Raw genomic sequence first — 17,948 nt, 5'->3', positions numbered from 1 at the left:
GGGGATGCCAAACTCTCAAGTAATGGGTTAGGTGTAAAACCGAGCCTCAGTATGTTCAGATCAACAAGGTCTTTAAGCCGCGTTGTATCCTGGTTTCACGGCTCCAACAAGACAGTGTGGCACAGTGGCTTGGTGGTTAGCACTGCTACTTCATAGTGCAAGGGATCTGGGTTCAATTCCAGCTTTGGGTGACTGTGTGGAGTATGCATGTTCTCCCTGTGTCTGTGTGGATTTCTGATGGATGCTCTGGTTTCCTCCTTTGGTCTGAGGATGTGCAGGTTAAGTGGATTAGCCATGCTAAATTGTTGTGCAGTGTTCAGGTTAGGTGGATTAGCTAAGTTGGGTGTCAGGGAAAATGTGAGGCCTGGGTCTAGTTGGGATGCTTTTCAGAAGGTTGGTGCAGACTTGATGGACTAAATGGCCTCTTTCTGATTGCAGCGATTCTATGAAGACTATCTTGTCAATACAAGCTTCCAGCTAGTTATTAAGTAACTCCCATATTCTGACCTCATTGGCCTTCACCATTCCAGCTGTATATGAAATAATCCCAGGATCTAGGTATCAACGCTGTTCATCATTCCAGTTGTTTATTAAATAACCCACATTGCAGTAGAAAAACACAGCATTTGGAAAGTTCTCCTGTACACATTTAGGAATCCTTCACCTCTTTTTCCTCTCAGACTGTCAGTAGTCTTTGGATGTCTTCACCTCAGAAGGTAGCGCAGCCTGGGTCATTGAATACATTTAAAGAAGATTTTGAAAGATTTTTTGATCTACAGGGCGTCAAGGGTTATTATAGGCAGACAGGAGAGTGAAGTTAAGATTACATTCAAATCTGCCATGATTTTATTGAATGGCTGAGCAGACTTGAGTGGTCAAATGGCATTTTGTTATATTCTTATTCTGTCTTTGTTCCTGCACTGATTGGTACTTAGTACTCCTCTGGTATCTTATCCCTACACCCTTCTTTATGACTGACAAGACACCAATTCATAGCCCCTGAGCTTCAGGAGGCTCCATACGAATGTCAAGGTGGGGCAATGGAAGGTGTAAGGTGGATGATATTTAATACGTGCAGCTAAAATCTTAAACCTCAAAGAAGGTGAGAAGTTGAAGCTTTCAGTTTAGCATTCGCTGGAAGTAGGACACAAAGCACAAACTTTGAGAAAAAGAAGACCCAATCTTATACAGAATGAGAACACAGTACTGATCAGTTGGAATATCACTGCCGTTAACAATACAGCAAGAACAGTGAACTGTCAATCTTTATTCTCAGGCCAGGCAGGTGGACTCTGATTGGACAGGGAGTTGCCAGAGGGATGCAGCACAGTTTGGTTGTCTCCATGAACAGTTTTCTCAAAAATCCTGGAACTGGATTTTCATCTTCAAGGCAGGAATTGAGAATTGGCACATTTCCCAGCATCATGATCCTGTCTCCATCTTGACAGTGGATTTTCAACAGACAGACTTGTGGCAGGAATGGAGTTGGCCTTGCTGCTACCTAATCCAGCACAGGGGGGCCAGAAACAACAGCAGCCAAGTGGGGTGGGGTGGGGTGCGGCGGCAAGATTTGAAATCTAAGGTGGGTGAAACAGGGCTGATAAAGGTCTGCCTAAGTATCATCTTCACGTTACAAGAAATCCAAGATCTCCACTGAAGGAAACATTATGGTGGGAATTCTGTATTGTAAGTAGTTATTGTCACTGTTGATCTCATTGCCGGCTAACTCTTTGCTGTCCCTCTGAAATCAGGCCGAGTGTGAACCTCAATAATATCACAATCACCCCACATTCCCAAGACTTCTTGCTTTGCTGCCTAAGAAAACTGAGCACTGAGGGACTGCTGGCCCAGCCTGTCTCTGCACTCACCTGCAAACAGGCTGTTTTCTGCAGCAAGTCACAGAAGTGCTACGCAGTGGACTCAAAAGGCCAGCCTGGATCCCTCTTCATATCCCCAGGCCTAGCAGCGTCACGTTGCTTCAGTCCACCCTGAACATCGGAGTCCTCTGTCCTGCCCTTCTCCCTCATCCTGCTCTTCTTCAGCCTGCATGCACACAAGGTCTCCTTCGTTGACTGCCTCGTCCAGCAGAGTACTCCTCTGCTGTGCTATGTTGAGTAGCAATGCAGCACATGACAACCAATCCAGATACCCGGTAAAATGAATATTGCGGCGATTTACCAGAGCAATCAAGGCATCAAAATCTCCTTTTGAGTAGGTCCCTTGCATGTAGTCTGTTCAACGAGTGTTCTAGTGTCTTAGTTACTCTTGCTGTAGTGACCTGGGGCTTGGGATCCTCACAGGAATGTTAGGAGCAACTGCTTAGTGGGTAGTCCTTGTCACACAGAGCAACCATGCACCAGAGGAGTCAGGTGAAAGTGCAGCATCAGCCTGGACTCTGTGTAAGGCAGCTGCATGAAAACTCTCAATGGTCACACTCCAGCTGGGCACTGATGGTAGACCTTCCTGTTAATGAACATGTTGGCTCTGTCCTTCCTGAGTTCAGTCTATGATGCCCTGGCTCCCATGGGAAGTCAGCTATTGATGCAAAATCCATTGCCCTGTGCAGTTGTGAGGTTGTATTTTTTGAAAGGGTGATAAAGTCAGAGACACTTGTGAAGAGGACATCGTGATGGCATGGATGTGATGATGACTGAGACATCCCACAGAGCTCAGCAACAGAACCCTGGAACAAACCTGAGTTGAAGACTTTGTGGGTCACGGTATCCGTCAATGCTTACTGGAAAAGCCTATCGCTAGATGTTTCTTAGTGCTAATTCATCACTAAGAAGGCTCAGACATTGGTTACTACCCTCAGACGTCTCCAGGGGAAGCAGCCTGTTTTGGTGGGTCAGGTGCTCAGAATACTCCTGGACCCTGGACCTTGGGGTTAGTCTTCCTGCTACTTCAGGACCTTCTGGTACTGCATGACACTCCCGTGACGCTGCCTTGATTCCCTGCCTGTGCAAGGGGGCGGCATCCTTGTCCAGTGGTTCAATATCTGTGATTTGCAAGCCAGGTGCCCCTTGAGTTCTCATGAGGTTCACCCCTGCCTCTTCTCCCTTCCCCATATACAACTCCCATGCCTTCCCAGCTCACTTTACAGCAAAGGTTTGCTCATGCACTTGAAGACTTTGTGGGTCACGGTATCCGTCAATGCTTACCGGAAGTGCCTATCACATTTCACATGTGGAGGAAGAATCAGCATTCCCCAGTCAAAGCTGTAGCAAAACACAGTACATTGAGATGGTGCCAAAGTTTGAGTCATTCTGTCACTCTTAGAGTTCACTGAAACACAGAAATGGTCTTCAGATATTGCACAAAATAAGCAATGTACGATAATGCATGAAACACACTAAATCAATCTGATACACATTCACTACCTATACTGTTCCTGCCCGGAGTATTTAACCAGACAGCGTACAGAGGGATCTGATCGTTGTATATGTTCAGAAGGTGAGGGGACACCAACAGTATACAGTTTCAAACCCACCAGAATCTGTTATCAGGATGAAGGAGTGAACAAGACCCGAGTCCTCACTCTTGTCTCGAGGCTTGGGCTAATTTGAGAAGATTGAGTAAAGCCGATGACAGAGGCACTGACTAAATGCAGTACAATCCTGAACTGTGAACTGTAACTTTCAAACATTGTCAGATTGTGACTGATTTCAGTGACTGACTCTCTACCCCCTTGTCTTAACTTTATTTCCTCTGCATCCACAAAAGATGGGAAAGGAGGAGGCAACAAAAAAAACGGCAGATATGAGTTTAGATTCCAACTTACCATTGGATTGAACTTTCTGAGGGAGGGTCAAATTAAATAATATGAACCCTATTTTTCTCTGCAGAGACACTTCGGTTAAATCAAATTAAATGAATGTGAGGGTTTCAGCTGGGAATATGGAATAGAAGTGGAGGAGAGCAGGAGTCACTGGGGATAGTGTAAAACAGAAACTGTTTAGTTTAATAAACAGATATGACATCACTTCGAAAAATATCTATTCGAAAAAATATCTTCATATCACCGCAGGGATAGTAAGAACTGCAGATACTGGAATCAGAGATAACAAGGTGTGGAGCTGGAGGAACACAGCAGGCCAAGCAAAATCAGAGGAACAGATTTTCTGAAGAAGGGTCCTGACCTGAAATGTCAACCTTCCTGCTCCGCTGATGCTACCTGGCCTGCTGTGTTCCTCCAGCTCCACACTGTGTTATCCCATCTTCATCTCACTGAAATTCTTTCTCAAATAAACCACTCAAGGCTCATTAAGAGAAATACAGCACAGGTTTGAATTTCACCTGGAAACAGCTGATGGAGGAGAGGTCAAATGGTGATTGGTTTCTTAATGTTACAACATATGTCAATTACCAAGTAATACTCACTACAGTCAGATAGAAACTGAACTTGAGAGAGACACACACAGGCACTGACAGCAGACTAAGAGCTCCATAGTGGGTGAAATCCAGTTACATCTGCAAGAAGAATGGAAGTTGAGTGTTACATTACTGTATTAATGCTGGTTTTAATTCAAGGAACCTTGGCTGTGAAATGTGAGTTATGAAACTGCAAAATGTAATGATATATAGATTTTAATATCTGACACTACTGGGTGGGCTCAGTTACAATATCATTAATTATATACTAACTGGGTATTTAATTAAATTCAAGTATTGTGTATTAACTGGAGGTAAAATGATTTTTTGCTTTAGTGCGGTAATAGTGTCTCTTTCAAATGATGCATTTAATTGGTTATGAGTTCCAAAAGAAGTATGAGAAGCACAATAAGGGAAAAGTATGCTTCTGTAAATAAAAGCTTGTAACCGTAAAAAATATTTAGCTCCATTTCTATCCTTTACTGCCTGGATATTTGTGTTGTAGGGCTTGGTTACTTCACTTAGATAAATGGTGAGCTTGTGGTTCACAATAATGATGTTACACTGGTTTGATTTGTGTTTTAGATGATGTAGATCAAAGACTTATCTCTTCACCTTTCCCCTGAGTAGCAAGTAATCACAAACCACCACTGACAAAAACAGCCAACAAAATAGCTTCAGATGGAGCATTAATAGATAGTGAGCTAAGGACATAACTTTGGGAAGAGCATGAGTTATATAGGATCTGAACCATATCACTCACAGTGTGTAATTTAGACTGTTCTACATTTACTTGCATTTATTTAGTGCCTTTTATATGATATTTCACTAAAATACAATCAGAGAAAACTTGTGCCCAGGAAGGAATTACTATAAGGGATGACTCAATTGATGAAAGAATTGATTTTAAAGGAGCTTTCCACTAATGGTGTAGTGTAAGAAGCCACAGTTGGAGACTGTGTGTGGTCAGGGATGGGGAATGGAGCCAGTAGTCAGAGAATTATATTTGCATCACAGACTGAAAATAATGGCTTTGATTTTCCTAATATTTAGTGGAAGAAAATTTCTGCTTTTCTAATTCTGGATGTTAGACAAGCAACATGACAAATCAGAGATCTTGGTGAGCTGGCAAAGAGGTGTTGGTAAGATTGAGCAGAGTGTTGTCAGTTGACACGTGGAAAGTTAATGTGGTATTTTTGGATGATGTTGACGAGGAGCAGCACACAAATAAGAGGGATAAATCACAGAACAGGATATCATATACTGCACAGAATCCATCATTCAGCCAAATGAGTCATGCTGTACTTGAGTTCGTTCCATCCTTCCTCGTCTACTTCTATCCCCTTCTCTCTCATATACTTAACTAGCTTACCCTTAAATACATCTACACTACCCACCTCAGCAACCGCAGAAGTAACAGTTAGGGAGACTGTAAGACACTTAGATATAGAAGCAGATTAGGCCATTCAACCCCTTGAGTCTGTTCCATCATTCAATGAGATCATGGCTGATTTGATAATCCTCAACTCCACGTTCATACCTTTTCCCCATAACCCTTAATTCCTATGCTGATTAAAAATCTGTCTATCTCAGCCTTGAATACACTGAATGCCTCAGCAGCCCTCTGAGTAAGGAATTCCACAATTCACGACCATCAGTCAGTGTCGTTCCTTATTCTGATTCATCTAATTCTAAAAGATGCATTTTGGAATATAAAGTCCTTTGAAGGAAAGGGATAGAAAGTTATGAGACAAGTGAATCAGATTCAGGGGGACATTGGTGTTGGGTGGCCTAGACACAGCTCCTAAAACTCTTTAACATCACTCCAGCCATTAGCTCTGATGTCAGTTGACAAGATACTTGGCATAGGAGAGATTGAATTTGTTTGTTATTTTGTTGCCATTAAGTTAAATTTGAGTCACAAATGTTTCACACAGACCAGCAAACGATCCTGTACCTAGTTGCTGCGTAAGTGTATATTTCATATGCCAGATCTGTTAGAGACAATAGGATTGATTAGCAAACAGGAATTGCATTTGAAATTTGACTGGCCTTCATTTATTGACTGCAATATTTGACCCAGCTGACCTGGACATCTTATAAACATGACCAACACACAGTGCAAGGATGGGTAATGATAGTTTTGATTGACAGTGCTTTGAGCCAATCCTGAAGCAGATAGCCAGGTCCTGTTCCATTGAGGAAAAAAAAAGTGATGGAAGTAATTGTCTTGGAATTAATGATAAAAATTTCTTTTGAGGTTAGAGCCAGTCACGTCAACAAATATTGACTTATAACGCCAAACTACGTCAAAGATGCAATACTGAGCAATGGTTTAATTCTCACTGAAAACTTAATTGAGTTCAGTCAATCAGTCTTTGTAAAGCAGCACTTATAAAATAATCCATTTTGATGGTTTTACCATTGACAGTGAGCTGATACCCAAATTCAACCTAATTCTTCTAATTCTATTTCCATAAAAGTACCAATCAATGCTCAACCTCCCCCTCAATGCCACTAACACAGGCATTCATAATCTGCAAACTTGATTATTCTAAAATCCACTCTGCATTTCATCCAAAACTGTGCTGCTTGTATGCTACCCTCTATTAACCCACACTCTCCTTGCATGCCCTTCCCATCAATTTTCACCGGATTCCTGTCCCCCAGTGCATTGATTTCAATATTCTTAGCCAAGAGGGATCAGTGCTTGGACTCCACCTATTCACAATATGTACTAATGATTTAGATGACGGGATTAAATCTATTATTTCCAGGTTTGCAAATGATACAAAGCTGAGGAGGATGCAGAGATGCTTCAGTGTGATTGGGACAAGTTGCATGAGATGGCAAATGCAGAATAATGGGGATAAATGAGAGGTTATCCACTTTGGTGTCACATACAGGAAGACAGATTATTATCTGAATGGTGATAGACTGGGAAAGGGGGAGGTGCAATGAGACCTAGATGTTCTTCCACACCAGTCGCTGAAAGTAAGCGTGCAGGTGCCGCAGGTGGTGAAGAAGGCAAATGATGTATTGACCTTCATAGCAAGACGATTCGAGTACAGGAGCAGGGATGTCTTGCTGCAATTGTACAAGGCGTGAGACCACGCCTGGAATGTTATGTACAGTTTTGGTCTCCTTATCTGAGGAAGGATGTTCTGGCTATGGAGGGAGTACACAAAGGTTTGTCGAATATATTCCTAGGATGGCAGGACCGAGGAGAGACTAGATTGGTTAGGAATATATCATTGGGGTTTAGAAGAATGGGAGGGTGGGGGGAATCTCATAGAAATCGATAAAATACTAACAGAACTAGACAGGTAGGATGTTCCAGATGACTAGGGAGTCCAGAACCAAGAATCGCGGTCTAAGATTATGGAATAAGATATTTAGGACTGAGATAAGGAGAAATTCTTATTTCTCTGGGATGGCACAATGGCTCAGTGGTTAGCACTGTTACCTCACAGCGCCGGGAACCCTGGTTCAATTCCATACTTGGGCAACTGTCTGTGTGGAGTTTGTACATTCTCCCCTTGTCCTCATGTTTCCTCTGGGTGCTCCGGTTTCCTCCCACAGTCCAAAGACGTGAAGTTTTGGTGGATTGGCCATGCTAAATTGTCCATAGTGTCCCAAATGTGTAGGTTAGGTGGATTGCCATGGGAAATGCAGGGTTTACAGGGATAGGGTAGGGGGATGGGCCTGGGTGGGATGCTCTTCAGAGGGTCAGACTTGATTGGCCAAAAGGCCTGCTTCCACACTGTAGGGACTCTGTGAGCCTGTGGAATTCTCTGCCACAGAAAGCAGCTGAGGCCAAAACACTGGATGTTTTTAAAGAGTTATAGCTAGCTTGTAGGATTATAGTATCAAATGGTATGGAGAGAAAGTGTGAACAAAATACTGAGATGGATGATCAGCCATGATTGCATTGAATGGTGGAGCAGGTTCAAATGGCTGAATGGCCTATTGTTGATCATATTTTCTATGTTTCCATGGAAAGTCAGGAGGTGAATTACTTGCCACAAAATTGTCAGCCTCTGACCTGCTTTCATAGCCAAAGTATTTATGTGGCTAGACCGTTCAGTTTCTGGTCAATAGATGTTGAATGTGGGGATTCAGTGATGGTAATACCATTGAACTCGTTCAGTGAGATATTTATATATCCAGCACCATTCAGAATGGTTGAGACAGGATTTCAGATCTTACATTGGTTCATCTTTTGTGGGATATTGCTTAGTTTTGCCTGTCTTCCATTAAAGGTATATCATGGTAGGTTATAAATATATTCTTAAATGTGTCCATCTTGGCTAATCATAGAGTCACACAGCACGGAAACCAAACCTTCGGTCCAACTCGTCCATGCCGACCATAAAGCCAAACTAAACTAGGCCCACCTGACTGCGCTTGGCCAGTATCCCTGAAAACATTTCTTATTCATGTACTTATCTAAATGTCTCTTAAATGCTGTAACTGTACCTACATCCACCACTTCCTCTGAAGGTTCATTCCACAGGCGAACAACTCTGTAAAACAAAAATTGCCCCTCATGTCATGTCATGTCTTTTTTAAATTTTTATCCTCTGACCTTAAAAATATGCCCACTAGGCTTGAAATCCTCCAACCTAGGGAAAAGATACCTGCCATTCACCTTATCGATAACCCTCATGATTTTATAAACCTCTGTAAGGTCACCTCTCAACCTCCTACGCTCCGATGAAGAGAAGTCCCAGCCCATCCAGCCTCTCCTTGTAACTCAAACCCTCCATTCCTGGCAACATCCTCCATTTCATCTTAATAACATCTTTCCTACAACAGGGTGACCAGAACTGGACACAGTACTCCAGAAGACACCTCCTCATAGTCCTGTACAACCTCAACATGACTCTCCAACTCCTATACTCAAAGCACTGAGCAATGAAGGCAAGCATGCTAAATGCCTTTTTAACCACCCTGTCAAGATGTGACACAAAGTTCAAAGAATTCTGTACCTGAACCCTGAGGTCTCTCTGTTCACATTTATCCAAATTAAACTTCATATTCCACACTTTGGTCCATTGACTCAATTGATCAAGATTTCTTTGTAATTGTAGATAATTTTCTTCACTGTCCACAATACCACCAATCTTAGTATTATCTGCAAACTTACTAACCATGCTTTCTATATTCTCATCTAAATCATTTATATAAATGACAAACAAAACTGGACATAGTACTGATCTCTGTGGAACGCCACTGGGTACAGGCCTCCAGTCTGGAAAAACAACCGTCCACTCTGTTAAACAAAGGCCAAGCCCCTGCCCCGCCCACACAACCCCACCACCGCGCCCCCCCCACCCCCAACCCCAACACATCCTGACACCCATCAGACACTCCTGGGACAGTACCGAGTTAAGCCCAAAGCAAAGCTCACTCTACCCGTTTAAAACAGAGAAGTAAACGTTTCTCTGAGTTTTGAACCAGAATGAAACTCCAGTGACTCAAAAAATGTTTTTTTCTTAACTCTGTCCCCACCAACCACTCTTGGGATAAGGACAACATATGGAATAAATATTTCTTGATAAAATAACAGCCTCCATGGCTCTTTCAGAGAGTCAAAAATGTAAACAAAAGGGAAAATAAGACAGCCCCCTTCTTGGGGCACCAACCAAAAAAAAACGCAACTCAAAAAGCAAAACAGAAACTTATACTACGGAAACAAAATGATTTACTAAATCAAAATGTTATTGTTCAGTTTTATGATGCTCTCCAGCCCCTATGGCTCGTATCAGTCACGAAAGGCCTCCACTGTACCATTTAGCACCATGTGCTCCTGCTCCAGGGACACCAGAGTGCGGGCATAACCACAAAAGAGGGGCAGTCAGTCAGAAACAACAAGACTCTCCTCAGCCCAATGTCTGGACCTGTTAATGGCCATCTTGGCCAGGCCCAGGAGCAAAGCCACAAGAAGGTCCATAGACTTGTCCACCCCTGACTGTACCAGGTTCCCACAGATTAAGGGCATGGGGTTGAAGTGCAACCAAAATTTCAACAGCAGCCCCCTCAAAAAACCAAAAAGGGACTGCAGATAAACACATTCAACATAAATGTGAAACACCATCTCCTCCAGGCCACAGGACATTCATGTGATCTGGCAACCAGTAAACTTGCTCAATTGTCAGTTGCACAGGACTGCTGTGTGCAACACTCTCCACTCCAGATCTCCAATGTAAGAGGGGTATACTATTTTGTAGAGGGCCTTCCACTGGGGATCTCTGCTACCAGAGGGCAAAATGTTGTGCCAAAGCATGTCCAGGTGATGGGTGAAGGCAAGGCAGTGGATAGCATGCAGTATTAACCGATACAAATAACACCTCCATGCCATATGAAAGGGCATCAGGAGATTATCCCCGAGATGGCTCAGATTGTGGAGCAGCATGCAATCTGAGTGGGAGAGTCTGCTGCACAGGTCAATGTGGGGTTCTGCCATCCAGCGTGTCCCTGACTCTGGTCAGCCCTGCATCCCCAGCTCTCCCCTCCCTTGGCTGGTGCAAACTACACTCAAGGACAAATGTGTTCCAGAGCAGCGGCTCCCTGGCAAGAGCTGCCACTCCCTTAGGGGAAGAGCTCCAGCGTGAGCCGACCATGTCCCAGACGGTGATCATGTCCAGTTGGAAAGCAGGCAATTCGTGAAAGATGACCCGAGGCTGGGACCACACCACAAACAGGAACTGTGCGTCGTAATGGAGGCCATGCACCTGACAGAAGAAATAGTCACCAGGGCACACCACTTTGGAGGAGGATCGATGTAAAGGTATCGCTGCAGGGTCTGAAGGTAGAAGGTCGCTACTTGGGTGCGAAGGCACACCAGCGCCTGATCACCCTCCTCAAGCAGGGGACTCAGGACCGCAGCATTGACCCAGTGTTCCCTCTTGTCCCAGAAAAGCCCAACAAGCCTTTTCTGGATGGCAGTGACAAAGTCAGGGACAGGACCAAAGTGACTAGCCGGTACCACAACGTGGCAGCCACCAGCTGGTTGATGACCAGCACTCCAGCCCTGTAGGACAATACTCGGATCAGTCCAGTCCAGCATGCTAAGCAAGTGGTCACCTTGGTCTCCAACTCATGCCAAGTCACTGGCCAGGTTTCCTCAGCAGGGCTAAGATGGGCTCCTAGGTAGAGGAGGTGCGTGGTACTCCACTGAGCTCCACCAGAAGGGGGTCCATCTGCCATGGGCCAAACAGAAGTCCCAAAAGCTTGCCTCAGTTGATCCTTGTAGACCTGCTGGCACTCGCACATCCTCTGCAGGTCAACTGGGTCCGTGAACATGAGGAGCATGTCCGCGTATGCTGAAAGAAATGCCTCCAGTCCCGGCCCGCGCAGAGCCAAATCCAACAGTTGTTTACTCAAGAGACGCAGGAATGGCTCCACGCAGACAGAGTAAAGCTACCTCCACACTCCCACCAAATATTATAAAAATGATATAAATATTTCCGCTAGCAGCCCCTCAATTTCCTCCTTAACTTCCCACAACATCCTGGGATACACTAGATCATGTCCCAGAGATTTATATTTTCTAATACCTCCAGCACTTCCTCTTCCATAATGTGAACTGCTTTCAAAATGTCAGTATTTATTTCTGAGTTCTCTAGTCTCCATTTCTTTCTCCACAATAAAAACTGACGCAAAATATTCATTTAATACCTCTCCTATCTCCTGCAGTTCAACACAAAGTCAACCTCTTTGAAATTTAAGGGGCCCTACTCTCTCTCTTTAGTTGCTCTCTTGCTCTTAATGTACTTGTAGAATCTTTCTGGATTATCGTTAACCTTATTTGCCAAGGCTATCTCATCCTTTCTTTGCCTTCCTGATCTCCCTCTTCAGCATGCCCCTACACTTTTTATACTGTTCGAGATTCATTTGAATATAATCATTTATACCTTTTTATTTTTTGATAAATTGACAGACTTGTTGGTAAACTAATATTCAACTAAATAGAATATTTAAAGGAGTAGTACTCACACTGATGTTTGCTCTAAACTGCATTAGGGCACAGAAAGGCCCAAGCCCTTCTGATGGACTTGGCCGTGTTAGTCCCTTCAAATGCACACCCCTGCAGCACTCAGATCTTCAGGAGGTGGGTCACTGGAGCCGAAACGTTAACTCTGTTTCTCTCTATCTTCACAGAAGCTGCCATTCCTGCTGGGTTTCTCCAGCTATTTCTGTTTTTGTTTCAGTATTTGAGTGTTGTACCTGTCTGAGGTGGGAGGGGATAATGTTCACCCCGTGAGCCAGAGTAGCTGTGAGAATGAGCACATTCACAGAGATCCTGATACAGGTGGAGTTAAAACACATCCCAGATCAGTCTTGATGTTTCCAGAACTTCCCTCCCTGGTGTCTTAACTGGGTTTGATATCTGCTTATTGCTGTTTTTATCAAATGATGTTTTGTCCCTGGGTCACTGTCTCAGTGTGGGGCCTGTCTAATCCTCTCCCTCTCTCTCTCACACACACACAGATCTACACGAAAACACCCTTGTCTATTTTGTTCAGGAGCGCAGTCCCAATAAACACTTTGATCTGTTGGTGGACGGAGATGAGGTTTTCTACATGGACTTCAACCTGAAGAAGGAGGTGGCCCGGATCCCCGAGTTTGACGGTCATTACATAGAGGGAGGAGAGGCGGGGATCTCAGCCAATATCGCCAACCTGAAACTCAGTTTTAATGTTTGGAAGAACCTGTCCCATGGGACCCCGGAACCGAAAGGTACGTAACTGCTTCAGTATCCCCAACATAAATGAAAACATGGAGCTGGAGTCTGGAGTGGAGTGGGATCTGGTCAGAGTAAACTGTGGAGTTATAATCCGGACTGGATCAGGGTCTGGTCAGAGTAAACGTGGAAAAAGTCGGGTCTGGAGGTCAGACAGCCCACTGAGGATAGCTTGCCATAAATTGTTCCTCATTATTCCCACAGTCATACCAAATGTTGAAGTATTTTTCAAGAATGCACAGTCCCCAAATTTACTTTAGTTTCAGACCAAGATTGATAGAAAACACAAATCAATTTTTTTTAACTAAATGTGAATTATTATTTCATACTTGTAATGAGTCTCTGGCTGCAGGTAAACAGTTATCTCTCTGTTTCTGCTTCTCTCTCCCTCCAACTTGATTCCAGATTCAAGCTGCCCAGCCACCTGAGAACAACTCATACATTTGCTGACAAGTCCATAGACCAATTAACTTCTTGTTGCCAAAAAGAATTGCATCACTACATATCCTCAGATCCAAATCATCTGCAATCTGAACTTCAATTAGTTTAAACAGTTCTTCACAATGCCTGTCATAGGTATCAGGTTAATGTGTTGCAAGATGGTAGTGGAGTAGGACACTCCAGCTGGAGCTCATTGGTCCATTGGCTTTTCTTCTTTTCCTTCTCTTTCTCTTCCTCCTAGTGCTTTCTTTTTTTTCTTTCTTTTTCCCCTTCGGCTCCTGGCCTCCAGCAAGCAATGATTCCTGGCTTCCGGCGATGACTCCCTACCTGGAGCAGCAGCTCCCCACAGGGGCCTCCCGGTATGGTGTGACAACCTTCCGGCCTCCCATAGCAGCATCCCAGCATGGCGTGTCGCTGGCACAGTGTGAAGCGAGGGCCCGGTGCAGACTGGAGGCTAGGTGCCAGCTTGGTCAGCTGTACTGAATTTTTATTTCTGTCATGCTGGATGTTTAATTTCTGCATTGTCTAAAATCTTGTAACTAAAGGAGCTGTGCCTAGGTACTTTTGTATCTAAGTTGGCAATATAATTGGCAACGTATAAACTTTTCACTATACTCATTGAATATATGTGACTATAAAGGCTGTTGTATTCTACTTTTAAAACAACAGCCACTTTTTCCAAATCTTGGTTTATAAGACAGTCTTTTCTCATTCCAGAGATAGTATTTTAAATAAAACAGATGTTCACCTACACATCTGCTAATGTGGTATACTGCATCTGCTATACCCGTTGTGGCCTCCTCTACATCAGGGAAACCAAGCGTAGGCTTGGGGACCGCTTTGCGGAACACCTACGCTCGGTTCGCACTAAACAACTGCACCTCCCAGTCGTGAACCATTTCAACTCCCCCTCCCATTCCGCAGACAACATGTCCATCCTGGGCCTCCTGCAGTGCCACAACGATGCCACCCGAAGGTTGCAGGAACAGCACCTCATATTCCGCTTGGGAACCCTGCAGCCCAATAGTCTCAATGTGGACTTCACAAGCTTCAAAATCTCCCCTCCCCCGACCGCATCCCAAAACCAGCCCAGATTGTCCCCGCCTCCCTAACCTGTCCGTCCTTTCTCCCACCTATCCCCTCCTCCCACCTCAACCCCCACCCCCATCTCCTACCTACCAGCCTCATCCCCGCCTCCTTGACCTGTCTGTCCTCCCTGGACTGACCAACCCCCAACCTAACTCCCCACCAACACTCACCTTTACTTGCTCTATCCCCGCCTCCCTGACCTGTCTGTCTCCTCTCCACCTATCTGCTCCTTAATCCATCTTCCATCCGCCTCCACCTCTCTCCCTATTTATTTCAGAATCCCCTCCCCCACCCCCATTTCTGAAGAAGGGTCCAGACCTGAAACATCAGCTTTCCTGCTCCTCTGATGCTGCTTGGCCTGCTGTGTTCATCCAGCTCCACACCTTGTTATCTCTTTTCTCATTCCAGTTTGTTACAGCACAAAAAAATTAAAAATACATAGTCCTTACAGACTAAACCATGGGGCTGCAATCTGGAATGGATTAGGGTCTAGTGGTCAGAATAAACCAGTATCTTGAATGGAGCCAGTATCTCGAATGGAGTTAGTGTCTGGTCAGAGTAAACCATTCAGCCTGGGTTTGTAGTAGAGGGCAGTCTGAGTAATGTATGTGGCTTAGACATGGAGGGGAGTGAGATCTCATGCACAGAACAATTCATGGGGCCTGGGTCTAAAGCTGACGAATGTTTGGTGGTCAATGTAAATCCTGGAGCTGTGGTCTGGAGAGAATGGGGTCTGGTGGTCAGAATAAACCATGGGACTTACCTTGACCTTTTCTAAGTGCCCTGTTATACCGTGTTTTATTATAGCTCTGAACATTTGCTTCAATCAGATGTTAAGTTAATAAGCCTGCAGTTTCCTGATTTCTGTCTTCATCTTTTTTTTGAATAAAGGAGTTACAATTGCTGTCATCAAATCCAGGGGAACTTTCTCTGAATCTATAGAATTTTGGAATATTAAAAATGTTGCATCAACTACACCACTAGCCATATCTTTTAAGACCAAGGACGAGATCCATCAGGACCCAGGCACTTGTCAGCCCTAGCTTCAACAATGTGCTCAGTTCCACTTCCATGGTGAATGTGATTTTTCTGAGCTCCTCTCTCCTTCTATTTCCTGACTTGTAGCAATTTCTGTGATTTTATTCATATCCTCTACATTAGACTAGTGTATAATTCCACATTGTGCAAAGAACAGGTCTCCAGCTCAATTTTCTGAAGAAGGGTCCAGACCCAAAACGTCAGCCTTCCTGCTCGGCCTGCTGTGTTCATCCAGCTCTACACCGTGTTATCTCAGATTCTCCAGCATCAGCAGTTCGTACTATTTCCAGCTCAGAAGATACTTTACAACTTTTTATGTTTGTGTTCAAAAGCAACAGTGCCAAGCCTATACCTTGCTTCTGCTTCAATAAGAACGTAGCCTGTGTACAGATATCTGTTTCATTTTCCACTGGGCAGAAGGTTCAGATTCAGGGCACATCAGTGGGAAACCATACCTTGACATTTTATACTTGGCTTCAGTCATTCTTTTGAAAAGTAACACACATCACAACCTCTGTCCAAAATTAAAAATACTGGTTTCTCATTGCAGCATGAGAGATCTCTACCTCTTCCTTGATAATCCACTCAGTGCATAGGGCCTGGAGCCTGCTGTGCTCAATAGGAAAAGGGAGGACCCCTGCATAGAGAGACTCCAATGGGGATCCCTGCTGCCCAGAGCAAATAAACCTGCCAAGGCATGTCCAGGCAGCAGACATAAGACTCAAGGTAGATGGTCTGCAGCAGCAGCCTGTACAAAGACACACTACACAGACCTAAGAGTTGGCTTAGGGTGTAGGGCACATGTTCCTGAGGGAAGTTCAGGACACTGGAGCTGAAGACTCCCAGATAAAGGAGATGGGTGGTACTCTAGCTGAACTCCCGTAACTCCTCCAGCAAGGAATCTAATCATCACAGATCGACCAGGAGTCTGTGACATTTCGCCCAGTAGATCCTGGTGAAGATGCCGCCATGTACACTGCCTGGCCCTCACGCATCCTCCCCAGGTCAGCCGGGTTGGTGAACATGAGGAGCATGTCATTGGTGCAGGCCAAAAGAACCGCTCTGGTGCCCAGCCCACCCAGACCCAGCCCAACAACCTTCTCCGCAAGAAGCACAGGAAAGGCTCCACACACAAGGAATACAGCTGGGCTGGACAAGGGGCAGCCCTGACGCACTCCTCTCCCAAAGCAAAGAAGCACCATCAGAGACCTGTTAATATTAATCAGACACTCTGCGGCAGTGTACAAAAGTTGGATCTGGGCAACGAACTGTGTCCCGAACCCAAATGCGCACAGAGTTCTGAGCAGATACGCATGATCAACCTGTCGAACACCTTCTCTTGGTGGAGGGACAGGAAGGCGCTTGATTGACCAGTCCATTGATAAAAATAGATCATTGCCTGGACCAGAGATAGTAGGAACTGCAGATGCTGGAGAATCTAACAAGGTGTAGAGCTGGATGAACACAGCAGGCCAAGCAGCATCAGAGGAGCAGGAAGGCTGACGTTTCGGGCCTAGACCCTTCTTCAGAAATGGGGGAGGGGAAGGGGGTTCTGAAATAAATAGGGAGAGAGGGGGAGGCAGATAGAAGATGGATAATGGAGAAGATAGGTGGAGAGGAGACAGACAGGTCAAAGAGGCGGGGTGGAGGCAGTAGAGGTGAGTGTAGATGGGGAGGTAGGGAGGAGATAGGTCAGTCCAGGGAGGACGGACAGGTCAAGGGGGCGGGATGAGGTTAGTAGGTAGGAGATGGGGGTGGGGCTTGAGATGCGAGGAGGGGATAGGTGGGAGGAAGAACAGGTTAGGGAGGCGGGGACAAGCTGGGCTGGTTTTGGGATGCGGTAGGGGGTGGGGAGATTTTGAAGCTTGTGAAATCCACATTGATACCATTGGACTGCAGGGTTCCCAAGCGAAATATGAGGTGCTGTTCCTGCGACCTTTGGGTGGCATCGTTGTGGCACTGCAGGAGGCCCAGGATGGACATGTCGTCCAAGGAGTGGGAGGTGGAGTTGAAGTGGTTCGCGACTGGGAGGTGCAGTCGTTTGTCGCGAACCAAGCGTAGGTGTTCCACAAAGCAGTCTCCAAGCCTCCAATTGCTTTCCCCGATGTAGAGGAGGCCTCATCCCGCCCCCTTGACCTGTCCATCCTCCCTGGATTGACCTATCTCCTCCCTACCTCCCCACCTACACTCACCTTTACTGGCTCCATCCCCGCCTCTTTGACCTGTCTGTCTCCTCTCCACCTATCTTCTCCTTTATCCA

The 17,948-nt window shown here is 45.1% G+C and overlaps 1 protein-coding gene and 1 long non-coding RNA gene across 2 annotated transcripts in view; one reads left to right on the top strand and one right to left on the bottom strand.

The window, feature by feature from the left end:
* Positions 1-568: 568 nt before the first annotated feature.
* LOC125487036 lies at positions 569-13,105 on the bottom strand. The gene is made up of 4 exons (XR_007265612.1): positions 12,373-13,105; positions 8,855-8,897; positions 4,381-4,470; positions 569-3,285 (listed from the first exon to the last, which is right to left on the bottom strand). It is a non-coding gene; the product is annotated as an uncharacterized LOC125487036 (long non-coding RNA).
* Positions 4,395-17,948, top strand: part of LOC109923908 (RLA class II histocompatibility antigen, DP alpha-1 chain-like) — a 49,272-nt gene continuing 35,718 nt past the window's right edge. Inside the window, exons 1-2 of the mRNA XM_048616905.1 lie at positions 4,395-4,548; positions 12,868-13,116. Coding sequence (XP_048472862.1) covers positions 4,482-4,548; positions 12,868-13,116 — 316 coding nt within the window. The 5' untranslated portion in view covers positions 4,395-4,481. The remainder of the gene's footprint in view (positions 4,549-12,867; positions 13,117-17,948) is intronic.

The sequence above is a fragment of the Rhincodon typus genome, chromosome 35 (genome assembly GCF_021869965.1).
Source record: "Rhincodon typus isolate 14 chromosome 35, sRhiTyp1.1, whole genome shotgun sequence".
NCBI classification, from domain to species: Eukaryota; Metazoa; Chordata; class Chondrichthyes; order Orectolobiformes; family Rhincodontidae; genus Rhincodon; species Rhincodon typus.
This window is presented reverse-complemented; position numbering and strand designations above follow the sequence as displayed.